The following is a 23,745-nucleotide window of genomic DNA, read 5'->3' on the forward strand; positions in this document are numbered from 1 at the left end:
TCGAAGCAGCTTTATTTTGGCTGTCTGTAACAGGCCTAAGAATGGCAACTGTAAAAAGAGAACATCTCCAACAGGAAATTCTGAAACTGCCTCTTACTCATCTGTAAACTGCTTTTGTACATTTTCAACTAGTGTCAAGAACTGCCTTTTCTCCACACAATTCAGAGAACCAGTCTTCTGTATTTCAGACAACAAGAACTTTATTCCTGTAAACATAGGTGTTAGCAGGAAGATCCTTGTAGACACAACTGTTTATATTTCATTCACATTCAGATACAAAACATGGCAGCTGTTCAGATCTGTGCCCCAGTCCTTCTGCATCCATACCTATTCTTTCTGAACGTCATTCGTTCTCATGTAATTGATTGTATTTTTTATCTGAGATGCAGAAAAATATAGATTTAACAATGTTAGGGCAAGTCTACCCTTATTTATAGATATGTGGTTCTTAGTAAATTCATAGATGTTTAAAAGGCCCCCAGAAGTATCTAAATGGGAAGTTAGGGATAGAGATTTTTCTTTTATGATGGAGTTGGAGAAGAAAAAGTGATATGCCCTTGATCAACCTTTTCCAACTTGGTGCTCTCTAAATGTTTTGAACTGCAATTCCTTTTATCTTTTACCATTGGCCAAGATGACTGGAATTGAAACTAGGTATGGGAAGATGGTCTAAGGATAGGTAATGATGTTTAATTTTGCAGGTATTCTATTAAAGCTAGACTAGAACAAACGAAAGAAAGAAAATGAGATTGGACTTTTGTTTCATTGTGCATTTATCAACGATAGGATAGTTCTGCATCTTGGTCCAACATAAATATTTACTACTTTGCAGAAGCCAAATAATCTAGAAGGACTCTAGCTTTCTTTCAGACAGGTGTGGAGAACCTGTTGAGGGGGGGAGTAGTTCAGCAACGTCTGGAAGTCACATCTCTGCTTTAGAAAAATCATGCTTCTCATCAGATATAGTAAGAGTATATATTTTAATACTTCAAGTTGGGATTTAAAGGTAATTTAATATAAATGTGCTTGAGCATTGTTCCAAACATTTGTATGCCCTGTTTGAATCCTGGAGTACACATTCATTGCATCCTTCCATTTCTAGGCAAAAAAAAATTTTCTAAGTTAAAACGGAGATAGGAGCATAGGGAACTTTTTTGGTGCTGAGACCATTGAAATGGGGGAAATGTCAGGAGCATCCTCCACCAGTTCATTAACTTTGGTTAATAGACATTCACAAAAGGAGCTTAAAACACATATTGTGTAGCACCTTTATTGCTTTTAGTTGTGGCCTTTAGCTTTTCTGACATCTGTTAACAGAAAAAGTCTGTTGATTTACTGCTCCCAAGCAGGTTTGTACCAAATTGATGCTGTATCGCAGTGAACTCTGCATCTTCCAAGGTTTTATTTAAAAAGCCAGCATGAAACAGCTCATGTAGCACTTTTGAAGATTGGTTTTACTTGAAGCTGCTGGAGCCTGTGACCCATCATACTTGAGAAATTGTTTCTAAAACTTGAGGAAACAAAAAAAAAGTCTTAAGTAATTTTTGTGCCTTGCACAATCATTTTGTTCTGTAAATGGTTCTCTTCGCTGCAAATGGTCTTCCTTGCTAGAGTTTACTAAAAAAAATTACATCTCAAATAAACCCTGGAAGAACCAGTGGTTCTGATGCTACAGGTGAAAAATTAAACTTTGGAAATCTTATTGATCAACTTTAGCAGGCACCTCCACTTTTATGTCTGTTCATATTGCAATTGCATCCAGGCATTGACAAGGAAAAACCTGCTGTGTGTGGCATCTTATGACTACTCAGCAGGTGACAATGGACGTGAACCAAATGATTCATTTGTGATAGAGATTTTCTGTTGCTGTGTGCCTTCAAGTCATTTTTGACTTATGGTGACTCTAAGGTGAACCTATCGTGCAGTTTTCTTGGCAAGATTTGTTTAGATGTTTGCTTTTGCTTTCCTCTGTGGCCAAGGGAGGGTGACTTGTCCAAGGTCACACAGTGGGTTTCCATGGCCGAGTGAGGATTCAAACCCTTTTCTCCAGAGTCATAGTCTAACACTTAAACCACTGCACCACTCTGGCTATCCAGTGATTCTCACAGTTGGCTTTTAAACAGGTTGTGCTCATGATTTTTTACCTTCTATCAACAACACTGGGCAAATGCTTAACTCTCTGAATAATAGCCAGTAAGCACAAATCACCTTGAAGGTCAGCTGTACATGTTGAATTTCATATGGAGTGAAAACTGCAGAAAAACATGGCCATGCTCTGAAGCTAGACCTGTACAACTAAAAGTGGTATACACCAAGGGCACAGTACATTTTCCCACATTTATTTATTCAACATTGCATCAACAGTACCTGGTAGAGGAAATTCAAAGATATATAGTCATGTTAGTCTGTAGAATTAGTATGTAGCACCTTTGAGACTAACTGAAAGAAAGAAATTGGCATCATGAGTTTTTGTAGACTTCAGTCTACTTCCTCAGATGCACATGAAGTGCATTTGCTCAAATTCATCTGAAGAAGTAGACTGAGGTCTACGAAAGATCATGTTGCCAATTTCTTTCTTTCAGTTAGTTTCAAAGATGCTACAAGATCTCTCTACATACTGGTAGGATGAAGTTATGGCAGGTTTCAATGTATGGGTAGGTAGTGGAATTTGGCTTAACAGGTCACATTTTCTACAAGGCTAAGCAGTTCCCATCCATTTCTCATTCTTACATAAGAAACTACCTGTCAGTTACGTCTAATGATAGCAATGAAGTGAAATGGTTAATCTGAAACAAATAGTTACCAAGAATGTGTACTGGCTCCACATTAGTGGGGCTGTGAACTCAATTTTAGTCCAGTTTTTAAAAGAGATATCCCAGGTGTTCCAAAAAGAACCAGCTCTTTGCATAGCTCCTTGAATAATTGTGGAGCGTATTCACCATGTCACTAATTTGGAAACCAGGGCGGGTTACAGAATATGTACTAGGGTTAGGAAGGGGCGGTGCTTCCGCACCCCCCTAACCCTAGTACGTATTCTGTACGTACAATATGGCGGCGCCCGTTCCACACGGCCGCTGCCATATTTACGTATTGGACGCTGTGCATCTGCACGTGTCGCGGCATCTATGACGTCACGAGTCCACCCCTGGCGCCTCGCGACGTCATAGAGGCACTGCTTAAAGAAGCTCCATTTTGGAGCTTCTTTTTCGGTCCGTGCAGGAGCCGTGCGGTGTGGCTGCTGCGGCTCCCGCACGGAGCAAACGGTGGCGGCGGCAGACCGCCTCAAAGCGGCGGTTTATAACCCGCCCAACATTTGCTGCTTGGCATGGCTGTTCAATTTGCAAAGGGAGTAAATTCTTTGACAATTTCCACTGTGGGCTGAACATCAGTGTGGGGCCCATAGCTTATACAAAGGCTATACACTTTTAGTACATACTTGGCGTCTTTGGTTACTTTGAATTACATTTGTGGTATTTTAGAAAATATACCCATTTTTTGGATATTGTAATTTAAATATGTGTAATTTTGTTATTTGTGGACCTGTGGTTATAGGTAGTATAGAGATGTATGTTTTCAATTGTCTTTTTAGGAAATATTGGTATCTGTCCCAAGATCTAATGAGAAAGGGTGAAGTATCAGCCATTCAGTCTAACAATCAATCAATCAATCAATCAATGATGGCAAAAGTGGTACTTTCTTTGGAGATTAGGTTCTGGTGGTATATTTTGGATAAGCGTGAAACCACACAAACCTGACTATAGGTAGTCAAACATCCTGTTACGGCAATATGTAGTCAAATGTTATTTATAGTTATATTATTTTCTATGAAGTCATATACATGTATATTGATGTATATATCAGCATGTAGGTTGGGATGTTGGCAGGGATTGTCCTTTAAGATGTCAATGGGCCCGTACAGACAGGCCAAAATAAAGCTGCTTCGGGTCACTTTGGAGGTATGCTGTTTAAATGATGCATGCATCCTAAGAGGCCAGAAGCCGTGTCAAAGCTGTGATCCAGTCCTTAAGACTGGAGCATGGCTTTGGCGTGGCTTCCAGCCTTTTAGGACACATGCGTCATTTAAACAGCATACCTCCAGATTGACCCGAAGCAGCTTCATTTTGGCCTGTCTGTATGGGCCCAATATTAAAAATATTCAAATACAAAAATATAGAAATCAGCATTAAAATATTAATACGCATATAAATTGGAACAGAAGAAAAATAAAGTGTCACCACTTCAAGTGCTTAGTTATCCCACTGACTCTTTGCACTCATTGACTGAAACATGTGGAGTACAGAGCAGATTTTCTAATTAGTGAGGAATAGGGCAGATTGCTGCTTGTATACTTTTCACACTATCTTTTCAAGTAAAAGAGTAGAGATATACAGGGTGAACAAATCAACAAGAGATGCAGTGCAATATCAGACTCAGACATGTAGCACTGAATGTTTCATCCTGACCCATTTATTGTGTGAGTACAAGAATGGTGACATATACATTATGCAAGGGTCCTTCCACTAGAATATCAATATCAATATCAATAGCATGTAGATGTCTATACCACTTATCAGTGAACTCAGCATTTTCTAAGTAGTTTACAATCTGTAAGCTAATTGCTCCAAAGAAGCTGGCTATTCATTTTACCAGTCTACGAAACAATGGAAGGCTGGGCCCCTGGGATTGAACTCACAACCTTGTGGTTGCAGTACAAGCATTTAACCACTGCACCACCAGGGCTCTGTATAGAATAGGTGGATTTACCAGTGCCTATAAGAGCTACTTTTGTACTTCAGCTTTGTACACAGAATTCTGCAGCTGGGTTTAAAAATTCGTAAGTGGTTCAGTCACACACCTGTCCTAATCTGATATGGAAGATATGCAAGTGGAAGTAGTATTTTATGTGAATATTTAAAGCACTTATTTCATCTGCACTGCATCTACACCTCAGTATTCATTGGGGCCCTTTCAGCTGATTTCATAGGACAAAGCTGGACCACTATTATTTATGTCTGATTGTCTACAATTAGAAACTAACCAAGAAAATTCAGTTTTAGGAGGGAATATACCTATCATATTTTAAAGTGTATACTTTAAATGTGAAGAACTTAAACATGTTTAGAGGCTTTTCCCTAATACAGACACTCACTAGAAAAGCAGAACTGGTTGTAGCTCCCAGCTAAAGGTACATTTGCCACAAATCTGAGTTTCTTGTCATTCAATGTATGGAGTGATGCTAGCTCAATTTTTGAAATAGCAATCTACTTTCCAGTTTTGGGTCTGCACATTTTTCTACTAATCCTCAGCTTATAGAGGATATGTATTTCAGGTCAACAGAGAAATAATGGAGATCTGAATATGTCAGTAGAATTTCCTTGGTAGGGAGTGCCAACATTGTTTTTAAATTGGACATTTAAAATGTTTGTGCAATTTTGATGTCCATGCCCTTTATGGCCATAAAGTGGTTGCAATCTAACAGCTGGTTCACTCTAAAATCCATCCTGATTAACTCAACAGGAAGCTAATCTGTCTACCTTGTTCCTTATTCTCTTGGAAAAACAACAGAAATGCTAAACAGTTTATATCTCTGACATATCTTTCCCATTGTGCTTACTACTTTTGACTTTCAATAAGACAGAGAGATATGTACTGTTCATATTTCAGATGAGTTAATGCCATTGTAACCTGCATCGGGATAAATTTGTGTTTTTCCCCCCTTGATGCATTCAGCTAGATAAATCTATGCAAGAGCCCCAGCATATTTTATTTCCTAAAGGTTGACCTCTCAGCCACCATGCATTTTTCTTCTTAGAATTTTTGAGGCAGTACACCATCCTTGTTGATAGTTTTGTCTAAGCCATGTAGTACAGGTCTAATGATAAAAGGAGGCTGATTTAGGGCCAGTACAAACAGATGCTTTGTGGCATGCCGGCAGCGACTTTAGGGTTCGGGAGAGTGCAGCAATTGCATGCTCCTGAACCCTAATACACATGAGCAGTGCCATCTTGACGCAGCACCATCCATACAGCGTGCACATCCATGATGTGTCTTGTGCGACACCCCAGGCTGCAAATGGCACCTTGGCGGCTGTTCTGGGCCTAAGAATCTCATTAAATTCATTGGAAAGTTGATCATATGTTAAGTTGGAAGATGGAAACCTGGCAAGGAGTCATGAAGCAATTAGCTATGCTATCATAGAAGAACAACAGTATTGCCATGTTGCCAAATTGAGATCTGAGGGGATTCATGTTTCTTTGAACTTTCATGGGAGTTGCCGCTCCATGTTTCATTTGGAGTAGTGATTAGAACAGCTGTTGTGGTGAAATTCTGCTTTAGATTCCCATTGAGCTCTTCAAAGTGCATAGATGCTTTTAGATCTAGGCCTGGCAAACCTATTCAGCAACTAAAGTATTAAAAAAACACACACAAAAACCTTGTGGTCTGACCATAGGTTCCAATAGCATCTGCTAGACAATATTATTGCTTGTGTTTAAACTAACACTAATTCATTGGGTCACACACACCCATTGTCCTCCTGTCATTCCACACTAAATCCTTAGTTATGTTTTTTGTACTAAGGTGAGATCATATGGAGACATGGGGCGGAGTGTTATCAGTATGCTGATGACACCCAAATATATTTCTGTATGTCTCAGACTGATGCAGTGACTAAGGATGGCATCTCGCTTCTAAATGCCTGTCTTGAGGCGGTAATGGACTGGATGAGGGAAAATAAACTCAAATTGAATCCAGGTAAGATGGAGGTACTTTCTATAGTGAACCCCCAATCCGGGAATGGAGATATGCCAGTCAGTTCTGGATGGGGTCACACTTCCCCTGAAGGACACTCTCTGCAGCTTGGAGGTGCTCCTTGACTTTTCACTTCAACTGACAGCACAGTTGGATGCAACGGTCAGGAGTACCTGTTATCAGCTTCAGCTGATACGCCAGCTGCGCCCCTTCCTGGAGCTGGAAGACTTTGAAACAGTAGTACATGCACTAGTAACCTCTTGATTTGACTTTTGCAATGCACTCTACATGGGGCTACCCTTGTGCTAAGTTCAAAAAATTCAATTGGTACAAAATATTGCAACCAGGTTAGTCGGAGGTACATCCAGAACTGCCCACATTACACCCGTTTTAAAATCTCTCCACTGGCTACCTATTAGTTTCCAGGCAAGGTACAAGGTGTTGGTTATTACCTTTAAAGCTTTACATGGCTTGGGTCCAGGCTACTTGTGGGAGCGCCGTCTTCCACATAATCCACCCCTCATACTTCGGTCCTCTGGGAAGAACCTGCTACAACCTAAGAAGACTAGTTTATCTGCGATGACCCAGAGGATCATCTCATCTGCCGCTACTAGGCTCTGGAATGACCTGCCAGATAACATCCATCATATTGCCACCCTGGAAGCCTTTTAAAAGGCAAGCCTTTCCATATTAACATTGCTAGACTAGCCTCCCCGTACTGATTTCATCGGTCCCATCCCCCCGCCCCCGCTGCCAGATGAAAACACTTTTTTGCCCAAATCTACCCACAATTTTAGTGAATTTGCATTGGAATGTTTTACTGTTTCTTGTTGTTTAATCTCTTTTTAAGGTTTTGATTAATGTTTTTTTTAATACCTGGGGGGAGGGTGGGATATGAGATTGTTCATTTTAACTGTAATTTTTAACTGTACCATGTTTTATTCTTATGCTGTTGTAATCTACTTTGATTCCTCTGCGAGAAAGTGGAGTATAAATTTATTATTATTATTATTATTATTATTATTATTATTATTTGCATAGTTTCGTGTGGTTACAGTACAAATTTGGGAAGATGTGATTTTTTTAAAAAAAGAAAGTTTAAATAGAATAAAAAAAATTAAAACCTGGGGCCTCTCCTTTCTCCTTCCACTGATCCTTGCTTCACTCACACCATCTCTTCAGTGTTTTAAAGGGATGTAGGTGAATGCCACATCCCATTTCTTTCAAAAGGCAAGTGTTTGGGGAGCAGTGGTTCACACATACCCTTTAATATGTCACATGGTGTGGCCTGAATCCCCCTGCACTCCATAGTGACACCCCTAATTTAACAATAAACCCAAGTAGTGAGCACTGTCAGAAACAGATGGAAAAATGAGCCAATAATAAACAAGACTTGTTTCGGATGTAGAAAAACTTTCCTAAGTACTTTAATAATTTAATAAATAAATACTAGTAATACTTCTCTATAAGACTTTCAAGTGTTGCAGGTCTTTTGTGTAGCCCTTACAACAGTCAAGTAAACCAGTTAAGTTAACATATTGCATGGAGGGGAAAGCACATGACTAAGGCCATCTAGCTTACCGAGACAAGATTCAAAATAGAAATTCTGTGATCATTCATTCACTTATTCACTCACAACTCATCTGCAGCCAGTAAGCTCTGAAGTCAGTAGCAGTACCACAAAAATACTTTAGAAATAAATAAATATATGAAGATTGAGCATGATCATTATTTACAGAATAATGGCATTAATAAAATAATAATAATAATTTAGGAGAGGATGAGAGGAGTGGAACATCCCAACTGGACCCTCTAAGACAGGAATAGGAATGTTGTGGCCCTCAGAGTTGTTTTTGCAACTCCAGAGCCCCCCTGAGATCCACTCAAACCCCTTCCTGCCAAAAAAAAAATGCCCTTAAAATTAGTTGGATCACTCCTACAGGAATAAAAATTGTCCTGTAAAATAGGGCAACAGTGGCTGGTGATTCCCATGGCAGAGGGCCTGTCAATCCATTACATCATTTGGCTAGTTTTACAGGCACTATCTGAGACAATGGACCTATTAAGGAATGGGCTTCATCACCCTGAAGAGCTTTTTAAGGCAGGGTATATACCGCCCTGAAAAGGTGGGCTGGAGGCACCCAGTTTTCCTCTGGAGAGACACGGCAGCAGCCAAACCATGTGGCCTCCCTCCAGACCAAAAATAACCCAGAAAAACTGGGTTCTTCTTAGCACTCATGGATGCCATCATTAGTGTGCCATTGGCGCACTATGATACACTCATGATGGAAGTGCGGTACCCAGAGGTGTGGATGTGGCAATGTGCTTGCTTCATGCATGCATGCCTCTTATGGTTGGTGCCGCATAAAGATGGTGCCGTCCATACATGCTAGGGTTCTGGAGAGTGTGGATGCTGTGCACTCCGGAACCCTAGAATTGGTCTCAGGCTGCCGCAAACTGGTGGTCTGTACTGGGCCTAAAAGACCTGATTAAAAACTGGAGTGGATTCACAGCCCTACTGAAATGGAAACCAATCACTGTCACTAGTCAGCCTGCGTTTTGTTTCCTTCTTCACAAAAGGAGATCTTGTAAATACAGAAACAGACATCTGGCCCCTTCTATTTTTGTTTGGGTCGATGGTGCAGTCCAAAGTGGGTCATGTAGTTCAAAAAAGTACTTTGTTGGTGCTGAAGGGAAGACACTAGGGACAGTTCATTTCTAATCCCATTTGCTTTAATAGCAAAGATGAAAATAAAACATATGATCAAATACAACTCCCTTTACTATGGTACAATAATCTTTCCTTAGCCAAATTTACATAGTTAAAAGCTTGACACATTAATAGATAAGACGCCCAGCTGAGTTCAGTAAAATTGCAACAAAGAGCAAGAACAGTTGAGATGCAAACGAAATCCCATTCAGGACAAAAGGATGTGGGTTTATAATGTCCTTTGAATGATTGTGGAATGAAATGAGTTCATTATATTTTACAAGTTGTAAAGTGCCTTAAGGGCAGATATCAAGGTTCAAATAAATGTTGTTACCAAAGGTTCCAGTTTAGAAGTTTCTTTTTCTTAATCCTAGATTTGTTTGAGGGTTTCATATAGCATGAATAAAGCATTCTACATATTTCCAAAGCTTTCTTTTATTTATTCACATAAAATCAGCCCTGCTACCAGAAATGTCTTTGAAGGCTTGGCTACCATGAATCCAAATTCAATTTAAGTCCTGAATGTTTGACTGTTAGTCTAGCCTTTTCATTACACCAGCTCCTAATTTGTCTGTTATGCTTATGTCATGTTAATTCTTTGTCTAACAGATGCATATGTTGCAAATAAATGTCAGAAACATGTTTCAACTTTGCATTTATTAGGCAGATGTGGAAAGGCCCACTGGGAAATGTCAGAAAGATCTGTGTGATAAAAACTTGTTTTTGAAATTTACATTCATGTCAGGGAAAACCTCTTTTACTGCTAAATTATGGAAATGAGGACAACATTTGGACACTGAAGGCACTCAGATGGCTTTCAGATTTACTGCTAAATATCAACATTTTCTGACATTTCCCTATAACCCTTTTGAATCCTTAGGAAATAGTAGTGGGTAGCAAATATCATTTTTGAAACATTACAGGCCATATATATGATATCTTGTGCATCTCTAATTGTGTTATATATCCACATAAGGGAATGCTGATCATTCTTCACAGATCTGCAACAAATATCTAGAATTACAGAGGTATACTAGTAAATGGTGGCAATAACTATTAGTTTCCATGCTGTACATTCTCTTGGGCTATCTCTGCATTTTTAAAATATCTACAAAAATTCATAAAAGGATGTTAATGTAACCTTAGGATTGTTGACAGTTGTCACATTGGGAGCACACACTGTGACATGAGGTGCATTGTCTTTGAATGGCCTTTTGAGGATGCTCTCCACTATGCTTTGCAGAATGGTTTTGGCTGCCTATTTGCTCACAGGAATGCCAGCAAATATTTGCTATAGTAAATAAATGGGTTTATAATTAAAATGTCCAAAAGTTAGTCATGTTTGAAAGCTTTGTTGTGTGAGAAAGTAGGAGAGGGAGGGAGAGAGCGGGGGGGGGGGGAGAGAAAGAAAGAAAGAAAGGGAAAGAAAAGGAGGAAGAGAGCATCATATATGTAATATTTATTTGTTCTACTTGCTTTCAAAACAGCCTTTGCCAGTAGTGATTCATTTTCTCCAGCTGTGCTCAACCCATCACAAAAAAGAAAAAGAAAAACTTCTCAAGCAGGATCCATGGAAATAAGAATGTGTGAGAGACAAGAGTACAAGTGATTTATTTTTTATGAATGTGCAATGTGCCACTGGGGTACAAATGAACTCTCCCCAAACAACAGGATTTTAGTAATATTGTATAGCCAACAATTTTCTAATGGACTTGCCTAAAAGTTTATGTAAGATTTCTTTGCCTGATATGTAATATAGGGGCTTGACAGACGGGCGCTCTGTGCTGGCCTGGGCCTGAACTAGGGGTGTGCAAGGGCTGAGCATTTACATGCTCAGCAACCCTACCGCACCCTGGCCACCATCATTGAGCATGCCCGTCCATACGGGGCACGTGATGATGATATCAGTACAGCGCAGTGCCCAAACAGCACCGTGCCATGTGGACATCATCATCATGCACAAGCACACCAATGGTGCCCTGCACACAGCCTAAAAAGAACCCACTAGGAGTGGGTTCTTTTTAGGCCTCTGAGAGGCCATGACATTTGGTTGCTGTAATCTCCATCTGTGGCAGAAAGGGGCAATGTCTCACCACCCCTTTCTCCCAATCTGTATAGCCCCATAACCTCATTTCTAGTTTGTTTATTTAAACTGTGCTACTAGCCCTGGTGGTGCAGTGGTTAAATGCTGGTTCTGCAGCCACAATGTTGTAAATTCAGTCCTAGAGGAAGGTTCCAAGGTCCACCCAGCCTTCCATCCTTTCATAGGCCAGTAAAATGAGTACCCAACTTGTTGGGGGGAATTGGCTTACACATTGTAAACTGCTTAGTAGGGAGTGCTAGTTCACTGAGAAGTGGTATAGAAATGTATGTACTATTGCTATTGTTATGTTGTGTGCTAAGATATAAAAGTAAAATGTGACAATTGTTTGCACTGGGGACTTTGCCACTGCCCTCTACAAAGCCGCACTATATGCATGGTGCTTTTCTGACAGATCTTGGGCAAGGCTACAGGGAAACATTGCTTTCTGGGGCTCTAGATTTGTGCAAAATATCCTAGTTACCCTGTGGTATCCTTTGACATAACTCTCAAAACATGAGCTAGCCATGATTAATACATGCCTTCAAATACAGCATCAGCTAAGGATAATGTATTTCCTCTGAATTAATGCCTGGAAGAGGTAATGGGCTGGATGAGGAAAAACAAATTGAAGCTGAATCCAGACAAGACAGAGATGCTTACTGTCAAGTGCCTTAAACTGGATTTGGAGATATGTTACCCAGTCCTGGATGGGGTTACACTCCTGAAGACTGAGTTCATAGCTTAGGGGTGCTCCTGAATCCGTCGCTCCAAATGACAGCTTAGGTAGACGCAACTGCCAGCAGTTCTTACTATCAGCTTTGGCTTATACACCAGTTGCACCCCTACCTATTGCTGGAGGACCTAAAGATGGTAATGCACACAGTGATAACCTGAAGGCTAGACTTGTGCAATGTGCTGTACATTGGGCTACCTCTATACCAAGTTCGGAAACTTCAGTTAGTTCGAAACATGGCAGAAAGATTGATTGCAGTCAGCCCTTGGTATCTATTATCTGTCTGGACCTCCTCGCCTCCCCTCCTGCGGATACCAAAATCCTTGGATGCTCAACAAGTTCCATTGTCCCAAATGGTAGTGTGTGCCCATGGCCTCACTACCATTAGGAACAACAGGACTTCAATTGTGGCACATGCACGACAGTCCCAGTGCCAGCACGTGCATACTGCTGTGCTGTGCTGCCATTAGGAACAACAGAATTTCTATGTGCACGTGCTACCACTGGGGACAGTGGGAGTTGTCCCTAATGGTGATGCATCCATGTGCATGTGCTGACATTGGGGACCATGCAGACTTGTCATCTATAGATGCTTGACTCCATGGAGGGCAAGTCCGTGGATACCGAGGGCCGACTGAACTAGGACATTAAAATCACTCCACTGGCTCCCAATTAGTTCCCAGGCAATGTGCAACGTGATGGTTATTACCTTTAAAGCCCTACATGGTTTGGATCCAGGTTACCTACAGGATTACCTCTTCCTATATAATCCACCCCGTATGCTCAGGTCCTTTGGTGGACATTTACTTCAGTCAGCCAGGACTAGGAGCCTTATCACTTTACTAAACTAACTCAGCAAACAAATGAAAAGATAAGTGGTTGTTTTTTTACTCCCTCCACATGACTCTCATTCGCTTCAGGTTGTAAAAGCGTAGGAGAGCTTTGTAAAAGCATCATTTTTGCCAAATGACTTATTCCATCTTGGCAAATGAGATACTTTTATGACACTTTTATGACCCTCTCCCATAATTTTACTACCATAAGAGAACAACATCATGCAAGATTTTCATTTGCCAGGTTTGTTTAATAAAGGGATAAGTCTCTAGGCTTGCAAATATCTGCCAAAGGATTTTTTTCTTCAACTACACCTAAACTATAGAATGACCTGCCAGAAGAGATTCAGCAACTGAATATACTATTCAAATTTAAAAGAACAACCAGTCTCTTTCAGCAGCCTTATCCAGATGATTTTTAAATTGTGGATTTTAAATGATGCATATTAAATGTGGATTGTTTAAATAGGTGTACATCTTTTTTATCCTTTTATATTGATGTATGTTTTAACTTATTATTATTATTATTATTATTAACCTTTATTTATAAAGCGCTGTAAACTTACACAGCGCTGTACATCTGTTAACTGTTGTTGTTTCCCACCTCAGTACATAATAACAATCATCATCATAATTATCATCATCATCTTGTTCAATAAATTTAAATGGCTCCCTAATTACAATCCTATACAATGGAATTGTAAGCTTATGTCCCAACACCACTTTTATGACTCCCCCTCCTATCTATCCCTTGAGGCCTATGAGATACTCTCTTTCTCCTTATGTTTCTGTCTATCTTCCTCTTCCTCCTCCTGTCTCTCTCCTATTTAATCCCAGTCTTGTCTCTCATCTTTCATCATCTGTCCCTCTTTTCTTACCCCCATTGTGCAGCTTCCTTCCCACTGCACACACTGCAACAACGTATCATACCAGAAGCTCTCTCTTCCTGTTCATTTCTCCTTCCTGGGACACATTCATTTAACACAATTACCATGTCCTATTCTAGTTACAATGGCAACATCCTATGGAATGCTGGGGTTTGTAGTTTGGTGTGGCACTAGAGCTTTCTGGCTCAGAGTTTTAAATCCTCCTCGCACAACTGGCAATCTTGATCCTTAAACTGTCCCAGGACTGGGCCAGGGGAGCACTTGAGCATGAAATAAGAAGGCGAAATTAGACTGGCTGCAGAAATAATGCAGTTTGACATTGTTTTAACTGCCATGGCTCAATGCTATTGAATTTTGAAATTGTAGTTTGATGAGACATTTAGCCTTCTCTGTCAGTGAGCTCTGGTGCCACAACAAACTGCAGTTCTCAGAATTCCACAGCATTAAGATAAGGCAGTTAAAGTGGAGTCAAAGTGGATTATTTTTGAAGAGCGGATGCAGCCCAAGACTCCCATGTAATTGTGGCCCTGCAGGAATTGTCACTCAAGAAAGCTTAAGCACAGATAAAATTAAGACAGCTATTGGAATTGATTGTTCCCAGGAGTACAGCCCAAACAAACATACGTACAATCATTCCAAAGGGAACTAAGGCTGTGATTAATCCTGTGCACACTTACTCTGAACACAATTAATTCACAGTACTTCCGAGTTGACATTTTGCTCCTATGGGTATTCAGTGATTGATTGGGAATGGAGAATAGAAAGGGTGGGACTGTAATGTTCTGAATTTGTACAATTGTTCTGTTTACATTAAGGAAAATAAGGCAATATATAGTAATCTGTGGTGCATATAATAGAAAAATAGAAAATAGTGGTCTCTTGGGAGAGGTCGAGCATGTAATAATCAAGGTGATGGGTGTTTGGACATGGTTTTGAAAATATGAAGGTTTTAGTCAATTAGGGTCAGTTAGGGTAAGGTAATAACAGTTTATTCAGTGAGCTTTTACTTAAGAGTTAGAAGTCAGTTAAGTTTTATTCTATTATTTTATCCTAGACAGGATAGATAGTGTAGTGGTCTGCTGTATGAATAATATAGGAATTAGAGGAGGGTTAATAAACTGTTCACAACTAAGCTTTAAAGCCCTGTCAATGTAAACTTCTGCTCACAAACAGATCTTAACTATTGTGTTTATCTTCGGTTTAATAAATAATTTAGGGGGGATACAGACGGGCGGCTCTATGCCGCCTGTTTTTGCCCCTCATCGGTGCTGCGCCAACCACAGAGCCTAGAGTAGCTTCTTTTTAGGAGCGCCATAATGTTTTGGAATATACCAAAATCCGTAGGGAGAGGCGGGATATATAAATTATTATTATTATTATTATTATTATTATTAATCTGTGGATGCTTGAATCGGTGGGGAAAAGAATTATGGATATAGAGGGCAATTGTACTTTAGAATTTTGTACACCAGCGGCTCAGGATCCAGGGTTTCGTTGTGAAACATAGGTGAAAGAAGACTATTGGTGTATTCATATGTTAACACATAAGCACATAGGTCTTTTTAAAAGCATTGTTCTGAACTTATACTACTTGCATGGCTTCTTTGCATGTACAAATGTTGCTCAGCAGACTGCTGTGAACAAGGACCATCTTTGAGGTAAATCAGGGCCATGGTGGATTTCTTTGCCTTTATTGAATATATAGAGACTGGTTCTTGAGGATGGCTATCAGGAAAAACCATTAAAAAGGCCCCAGGACTCTAAAACATGGAACTGTAAAGTGTGTGATATTCTTTTCAGCTGGGCTGGTTTGGGATGTCTGAGGATAATAAAAAGTTAGCTCAGTTACAATAGACTTTGAAAACAGACTTATCTCTAATCTGTCCTTGTCTGACTATGGAACAATGCAGAGCCATCAGAGAGTATTCAAGAATAGATTTTTAAAATCTTTTGTGTTAAAATACCTGTAACTCTGAATTTCATGCTTCCCTTTGGTGCCTTAGTGACACTATTCACATAACCATATTAGACTTTAATATTCCACTACAGAATAGATGTGTGCTTTGAGTTTAAAGCATTCATTATTCCTATGTTTTTAAAACAAGTTAACATTCCTTTTTTCTATTTTCAGGGGGCACCGTTTTGGGGATTGGGGGTCCAGTGAAGCTTCAGGGAATAGTAAGGCCAATGGGCTTCTCTTTGTTCACCTTTCTTTTAAATATTAGTACAATTTTTGTTTATTAAAAAAAAACAAATGGAAGTTTTCCTTGATGTTCTTGTGGTTTCTTGCAATATTCTTGTGACCTTTTGTGACCCTGGCAAGTTTTTGATATAGTTGTTCTTTTGAATCTATTCTATTTTCTCTTATTTCCAAATTCCTGTCCATTAATACTGGTCATGATATTATACTCGTATTTTTACTATTTACTAAAGCTAAGGGCTTTTAATGGACACTTTTTCAATTAAAAATTGAAAGACAGGTTTATGCTGGAAGACACACAGTTAGAATATATTTCATCAACTGGTACCAAAGATGGATTTTGGATACTGAACTCTATGACTCTTGATTTTCAGTAAGAGGTTTGTGAGATAGTCCACAATTATAAAAGGAAGGACAAAAGAAATAACAAAGACTTCAGATCTGGTCATCCGTAAATATATAACCAGCTTAAAATTGGGATAAATTCCTAACACATCCAGTTAGAGAGAACTAATGGGGAAAATTTGAGCAAAGTAGTCTTTACAAGAATACCAAGCAAAGCAAAGAAATGGTGGCTATGTTAGCGGCGCTATGCTAGCAGTAATTAAAGCCTTTAACTTTAATGTGATAACTTTGCTTGATTTTAACCCTGAAAAGTTGACAAACATACACAGTGTAGTGGAGTCTCCTTCCTTAGAGGTCTTTAAACAGAGGCTGGATGGCCATCTGTCAGAGATGCTTTGATTGTGATTTCCTGCATGGCAGGGGGTTGGACTGGATGGCCCTTGGGGTCTCTTCCATCTCTATGATTCTGTACACAAATGTCTTATTCTGATCCTTCAAAGCCCAATTCCTCTCAGCATTCCTTTGAGAGGAAGTGCCAAAGAGCGGTCACTGCCACCATTTCCCCTCCCCATCATTCAAAAAGGCCAGAAGCATTGCTGCAGAGTGGGGGAACGGCAGTGCTTCTTTCAGGTGCTCCACGGATGGACTCTCATCTTTTGCCACTCTATTCAGAGAAGGAGGTGGTTCCATTTTTGATAACAGTTAAAGTACAGTACTCACAGTGACCTGTGGATTAGCCAACCCAGGCTTTTTGTGGTCAATTTTTTTTTTTTTTTTACTAAATTTATCCAGAACACTGAAATCTTAGGGGAAAGGTTTTCTCTCGGTTCCACCACTATCAGAGGCTCAGGCCCTGTGCAGACCAGCCTTAAAGGCCAGCTTGGAGGTTGAGTTGGAATGTAACGTCCACATAATGCACACCCCGACTCCACCGCCAGGGCGTCATGATGCCACGCACCGCTACACATGGCACACAGTGTCACATTGCTCCTCTGGTGCATCCACATGATGCTGCACCGAAGGAGTGCCATAAAGCTGTGGTGCCACGGCTCACATCCTTTGCAGCGAGCAAAAAGGAACCACTTTTTGCAGCTCCTTTTTGCACCCTGCAAAGGCCAGATTGGGGCCACAACATGCAATTGCCACGGCCCTGATGTGGTTGTAAAAGGGGCGGCTGGAGGCTGCTCCTTCAGGGCTGTCTGCACAGCCCCTTATTTGGTGAGTACACAAGAGAGAGTCTTCTTGGTGGCTGCTTCCACCCTCTGGGAGCCCTTCCATGGGAGGCCAGGCCGGTCCCCGCCCTTCTTGCCTTTCGTTGGCAAGCTAAGACATTTTTAAGATAAGCAGGCATTCATTATATAATCATGCCAGGGTGGTTTTTTATGAAGCATATGTGCTTTAATGATATCTTTTAACTTTTGTATAATTTGATGTTATTTTAGGTTATTTTTAGAGGATTTTGTTTTTTAAAAAATATTATAACATTTCATAAGCCTTTTTATTTGTGAGTCACTTGGGTCCCATCTTAGAGAAAGGTGGCATATAAAAGAAATAAATAAACAAACTTATACATGTGTATATACAGTAAGCTATTTTTTTCTACATTCTTGATTTTTCTAAAGTTCTATTTTATTTTGTTTCAAGATATTTTTCCCAGTAACTTTCAAAATTCTTCAACCTTTTGTAGAATAATAAGACTTGCATCATAAGATCTTCCACAGCATAGATTTAGTGTGTGTGTGTGTGTGTGTGTGTGTGTGTATACACATATACACACACACTATGTATGCTTTTGCTTTTGAGAATATCTGCTTACCTCTGCATGAACCTGGGCAGAATTGACCTGAAAGTAACTGTAGTTCAGCAAAAGCAGGATGGGCTGGAGAAATATTAAAATTGGAACTAAAATTCTACACCAGTCTACCATTATCCCAGGTTACGGGCAGGATCCAACATCACACTTGTATAGGTCCATTAACACAACACTGCTTTCTTCTTCTCACAACACCCAGAAATCTGCTGGAAAGAATTAGCCATCCCTCTAGATAAATGGGGAGAAGTACTGAAGATAGGAAGTCATTCTCCCAATTTCACTGGCAAAATTGCTTCTGTCAGTGGATCAACTCCATTGGCTCATGGCCTATGTCTGGCCCAGCACATACAAACAGCAGTTCATGCACTTCATCTAGTTTTATGTTCTAGCAGGAATAGGATGGTCTGTGGAAAGTAGATGCTAGATGTGGTCTCATTTGTATGAACAGATCATTACCTGGCAGGGTTTAGGCTCAGAACACAGACTGGCTTCTGTAGGGAGGAGTCTGCTAGGTCACTATATTCTTGGAACCATCCGGAGCTCAGTGGTTTTTTTGATATCTTTACGGGATTGTCCTGTCAACACCATTAGTATTTTGGGTGGCTCTTTGGAATACTGAACCATAGACATGAATACATCACGCCTGAGGACATCATAGAATCAAGCATTCTCTTCAGTATTCCAGTGAGTTAGTTGCCATGCTTGTTTTTATTGAGGAATGAAGGTCAATGAAACATGTGGTGCTTGAGCCGAAATAACAGGTGACTTGGAATGTGTACAAGTTACATAGAGCAGTATATAATGGTGATGGAAATGGAGACTTCTAACTTCTAATGTCTCTCTCTAACTACATAAGAATATTTGACAATGTTCTATATGAATGTACCTATTCATGGGTTGTATGAGTGTATGAGTGTATAAAATAATGAAAAGGTAAGACAACTCTTTTGTGCTATCATTGTGTTTGCACAGCACCGTCCAATCCTCTGCTGACTTTCATATGTAAGCTCTAGAAAAGGCCTTGGAGTCTGGGTTTCAGACAGATCTGATGTTACAAGGTGGTGTATTGTTTTATTTGCTGAGATGGGAACTTCAGTAGGGGCTATCTGTAAATCATACTAGTCCCTCCTCTCAAGTACACTGTACTCCTAAGCAAGTTTGTATATGGTTACAGCCTCAGCCTTACTGTAATATTTTATAAAGTATGTGACTTTGTCAGATAGAGGTGAAATAATGGATCACCATGTGTCAGTTTTCTTATCAGCTGTTCCTTTACTGTTCAAGGAAACAATGTGCCATCTTAAAACTATTTCTATTATTATTATGTATCTAAGATCTTCAGCAGTATTCACCTTAGCAAGTGGCTCAGTTATCCTTTCTTCCTGTCAAGTCACTATTAATTGTCCTGGCCTATTTCTTAGAGCATTTCTGAAGGAAGATGTAAAACTTCCATGTTATGTTGTTTGGATTGAAATAAAATTGTTGGTAAATTACATTATTGTAAAACAATTTGTCATGTGTTGTTACATATTGACAACCAGTAAGCTTCAAAAGTTTTTTCCCCATTTTTTTTCTTTGACACTCAGGGTTTTTCATGTTCTACATAATTTCTTTTCATTTATAGAACATCCCCCCCCCAAAAAAAGGGGGGGAAAGGAGGGGGGCAAAAGGAGACACTATGTGGCTAAAGAGGAAGGAGTCAGTGCTGAATTGGCAGGATCAAAGAAGAACCCACTCTATCACATAACTCTGGCCTGTTACAGACTGCCAAAATAAAGCTGCTTGCGGTCTCTTTGGAGGTATGCTATTTAAATGGATGCATGGGTCCTAAGAGTCCGGAGGTCGCACCAAAGCCACACTCCATTGCCTAAGCACTGGAGTGCGTTTGGTGCAGCTCCAATTCTTAGGACCCATGCATCATTTAAATAGCATACCTCCAAAGAGACCTGAAGCAGCTTTATTTTGGCAGTCTGTAACAGGCCATAACTCTATCACATACCATCCATTACAATCTAGATGCCACTCTGTTCTTTGAGATGGTAAATTTCTCTTTGTGAAGCTCCAGCAGTACTTAAGGCAGCTGTGTGAAACCTCTCAAGGGAGAAAAAGGCTTCTGTGATTTGAAAACACATTATCCCATTTTCCTTGAATGATACTGATTATTAAGTTCATTTTCTAGTCTTCTTTCTGGAATTTTTTAGGACAGAACTATTCAAACCTGGTCACATAGTGAGTGATGCAGGCCAGGAGACACAAGGGGAATTGCTCCTGGTTGAGCGTGCACCTGCAGGCAAACCTCCTTTAGGAAGTAACCCTGAATTCAGCAAGAGAAAGACTTGCTTGACTCAGGTTATTCTGTACCCCTGGTAGCATCTTCCTTCTTGGCACTTAATCTAGAAAGGCAGGGCAGCCCACCTACAGCTAACATTTAGTAAAATGTAGCAGCCAAAGTATCTCTTAAACGCTAATGAAAAGATGCAGCCTGATACGATGATCAATCTGGCACTTGACAAGCTCCAGGGCAATGTCCTTGTCATCTGGGGCTGAACTGTAAAGCCAGAGTCTGCAACCACTTGATCAAACCAGTGCTGGTTGCTGCAAGCTCTTGAGTGAAACTTCCAAGGGAGGCTTGCTTTTTCCAAACGGACATAGAAAAGTCTCCGGTTCTCCATGCACCTCAGAAGATGTAACAGCACTGGCTAGATCTGATGACATGTCAAAGAATCCCCCTCAGCTCTCTGAAACTGAAATCAAAAGACATCAAGATGCATGAGACGAGGAATTTCCATTGATGCTTTTTATTCCACCTGTGCAGTCAGTTAATTCCTCAGCACATCCCACTGTGCTGGCAACTTTGGTGTATTTATATGAAGCAAAATACTGGTAAAATCCTCTTTAACTTTCCCTCAAGACTGCTCGGTGGTTTGACAGCTGCCTGGAATGATTTGCTTGCTCGAAGAATGTTGACTTTGGAATGGGAGTCTGAGGGACTGCAAACAGTGGGTATTGTTGTGATTATATTTGCGTCTCTGAAGCTTCTCCATTTGCTCGGATTGATTGATTTTTCAGAAGGTAAAGTGTTCACTCTGGTTTGTGCTGTTTCTAGGTAGAGAGTAGCTAGTCTTCTAAAAGAGTGTATGTAAGTACATTAGCTCTTTGAAGTATAAAATCTGTTGCTAATACCATTTTGAAAGGAAAGTAACAATTTATTTACCTGTGTGCTATAATATATTTTTTTTTAAATCCACTATTCATCCACTATTCAGTCAGGATAGTTTTTTAATAATACATTTTTTTACAGTGAACCAGGTGCAGAGAGAATGAAAGCAACATATGAATGCATCCATCAATTGCAGCATCCATCTCCAGCTAATAGAAAAGTTCATAACTGAAAAGATCTCTCTGCATTTGATCATTGCTTCATAGAGCAGGAACTTTTCTGTGTCTTTATTAATAATAATATGCAGGATTTTTGTTTTGGTTTTTTAAAATCACTGACTTCTAAAAGCCATTGTGTCTGCATTCTGTTGTTTTATCATCGCAGAGGAGCAAGAGAACTGTAGATTTAGCAATTAATCTGAGTAAATCACTGTTTTAAACCACTTCCAAGTAGTGGTTGTAATATGTATTTCTACTCTGAAAAAAAGTGTGCATGCATGTATATTGGCTTATACTCTGCTCTGGTTTTTTCTCTACATAGGCACATCATATGTTTAAATGAAATTTCCCATTGCTTTCAGTACCAGGAATCTTTAACTGTGCTGGGAAATTATGAGAACACAAAATAGTGCCTAACAAACTTTCATATTTTCTCACTGTTTATTGCTTAAATCTGGTACTAAAAATAAATGCATGTACAACTCTTAATTCATTGTGTTCTTGGAAACTGAGATCATTCAGTTTTGTGATCCATTAAATCTCTCTCCCAGGCAGTCACAGTTCATTTTATGATAACTTTCACAAGCACAGAGTATGCCACCAGTTTCTAGAGTTATAATTCTCTCTTCTTGTTGCCCTCACTTTGTATCGAATTAAAAAAAAACCAATAGCAATTTGCATAACCACCTCATAATGTGAAATTAGCAACCTTTCACTTTTTAAGACTTGTTAAATAATTCAGCCTTCAAACTGCAAATAGTGTGAATTTCTAACAGTTGTGAGAGCATGTCTTGTTAAAGATTCAGCTTTTTAAGAGCCTTTAATATACTGCATTGTTCAGTTCTCTTTAATAATCTGGCAATGCAACAGGAATAGATGCATATTACAAGGTGATAAGTATCCATGGTTTTATTATTAAGTGAATATCCACTTTTATGTGATCATAATGGTGTTAAATTTAGGATTACATCAAAATAGAGGTGATAAACAACATCACAAGCCATTGATTTGAAAGGGGTGCTATAAAGAAAGCTTAACTATGAGAAACACATTTAGTACTATAAAAGTTTGGCTAGTGCAAACTGGAGAAGTAGCCCTGCTCAACATAGTTGGGCTACTTGGGTTATAATGTGTAGCTTGTGGCCTACACACAGTGTAATTTTATTACATCTAACAATAGATGTAATCCATGTTACATACTCCATTGCAATGACAATAATCTGCTTGAATGTACTCATGAGGAACAAAGGCTGAAAACTAAGAAAAAAAGTATTGAACAAAGAAGAGGCATAGATTGGAAGGGAATTTGCCTGCCCAGCATATTCCCCTTTCTATTTCTCCAGTCAATCTGTTTAGCAGAACATAAAAGTAAATATATGTGCTAAGGTTCAAAATGGGTACCAAACAACAGACTATTTCATCCATGTACATTGATGATGGTGGTAGTAATAATCATAATAACATTAGTGGTCACAAGACTAATAGCTGCAGCAAGAACAAGTTTTGTATCATTTACCATCCTGTTCATATTTCTAGGATGTGGAGAAATCCCTACCATACATGTTAGATAAGAGTGTGTTGGTTGCCAGAATCAGATGTGTTTATATAAGTTAAAATGTGCAGGTTTCAAAAATTGCGGTCTGGTGCCAAGTGCTAGATTTGGGTGTGGAATGAGTGCTTTGCCCAGCAGTTTATTTCCACTTTGAAGTAATAAGGGGAGCTGGTGTTTGTCCTTGCTTAAGTTGCATCTTTTGCTTTTCTGGACCTGGTATCTGCTGAGTAAGGTGAAATTAACATACCTTTTGCTAAGTTTTTTTAAAATTGTGAGGGAGGGGGAGATCAGTGTGTAGAGAGAAAGGAGAGTGTGGATGGAAAACTGGGAAGAGTATTGGTGGAAAGTTACAAAGAAAAACAAGGCAAAGAAAGGTGAGATAATTTTGTGGGTTGTCTTTAGTAAGGGAAAAGGGGAAGGAATAGATGTGGGAAGCAGACACTACTAACAATGAGCAATAT

At 39.6% G+C, this 23,745-nt stretch overlaps 1 protein-coding gene across 5 annotated transcripts in view; it reads left to right on the plus strand.

Annotated features, from left to right (window-relative positions):
- The window catches only part of KCNIP4 (potassium voltage-gated channel interacting protein 4), a 421,219-nt gene that overhangs the window by 288,423 nt on the left and 109,051 nt on the right, over positions 1-23,745 (plus strand). For 2 of the 5 annotated variants that reach the window (XM_042468877.1, XM_042468880.1), the window contains exon 1: positions 20,933-21,426. The exons of the other annotated variants lie outside the window; for them this stretch is intronic. In XM_042468877.1, the coding sequence (XP_042324811.1) occupies positions 21,222-21,426 (205 nt within the window). In that variant the 5' untranslated portion in view covers positions 20,933-21,221. Of the gene's footprint in view, positions 1-20,932; positions 21,427-23,745 lie in introns of those variants that run through there. 5 annotated transcript variants of the gene reach the window in all.

This window comes from Sceloporus undulatus, chromosome 5 (genome assembly GCF_019175285.1).
Source record: "Sceloporus undulatus isolate JIND9_A2432 ecotype Alabama chromosome 5, SceUnd_v1.1, whole genome shotgun sequence".
Lineage (NCBI taxonomy): Eukaryota > Metazoa > Chordata > Lepidosauria > Squamata > Phrynosomatidae > Sceloporus > Sceloporus undulatus.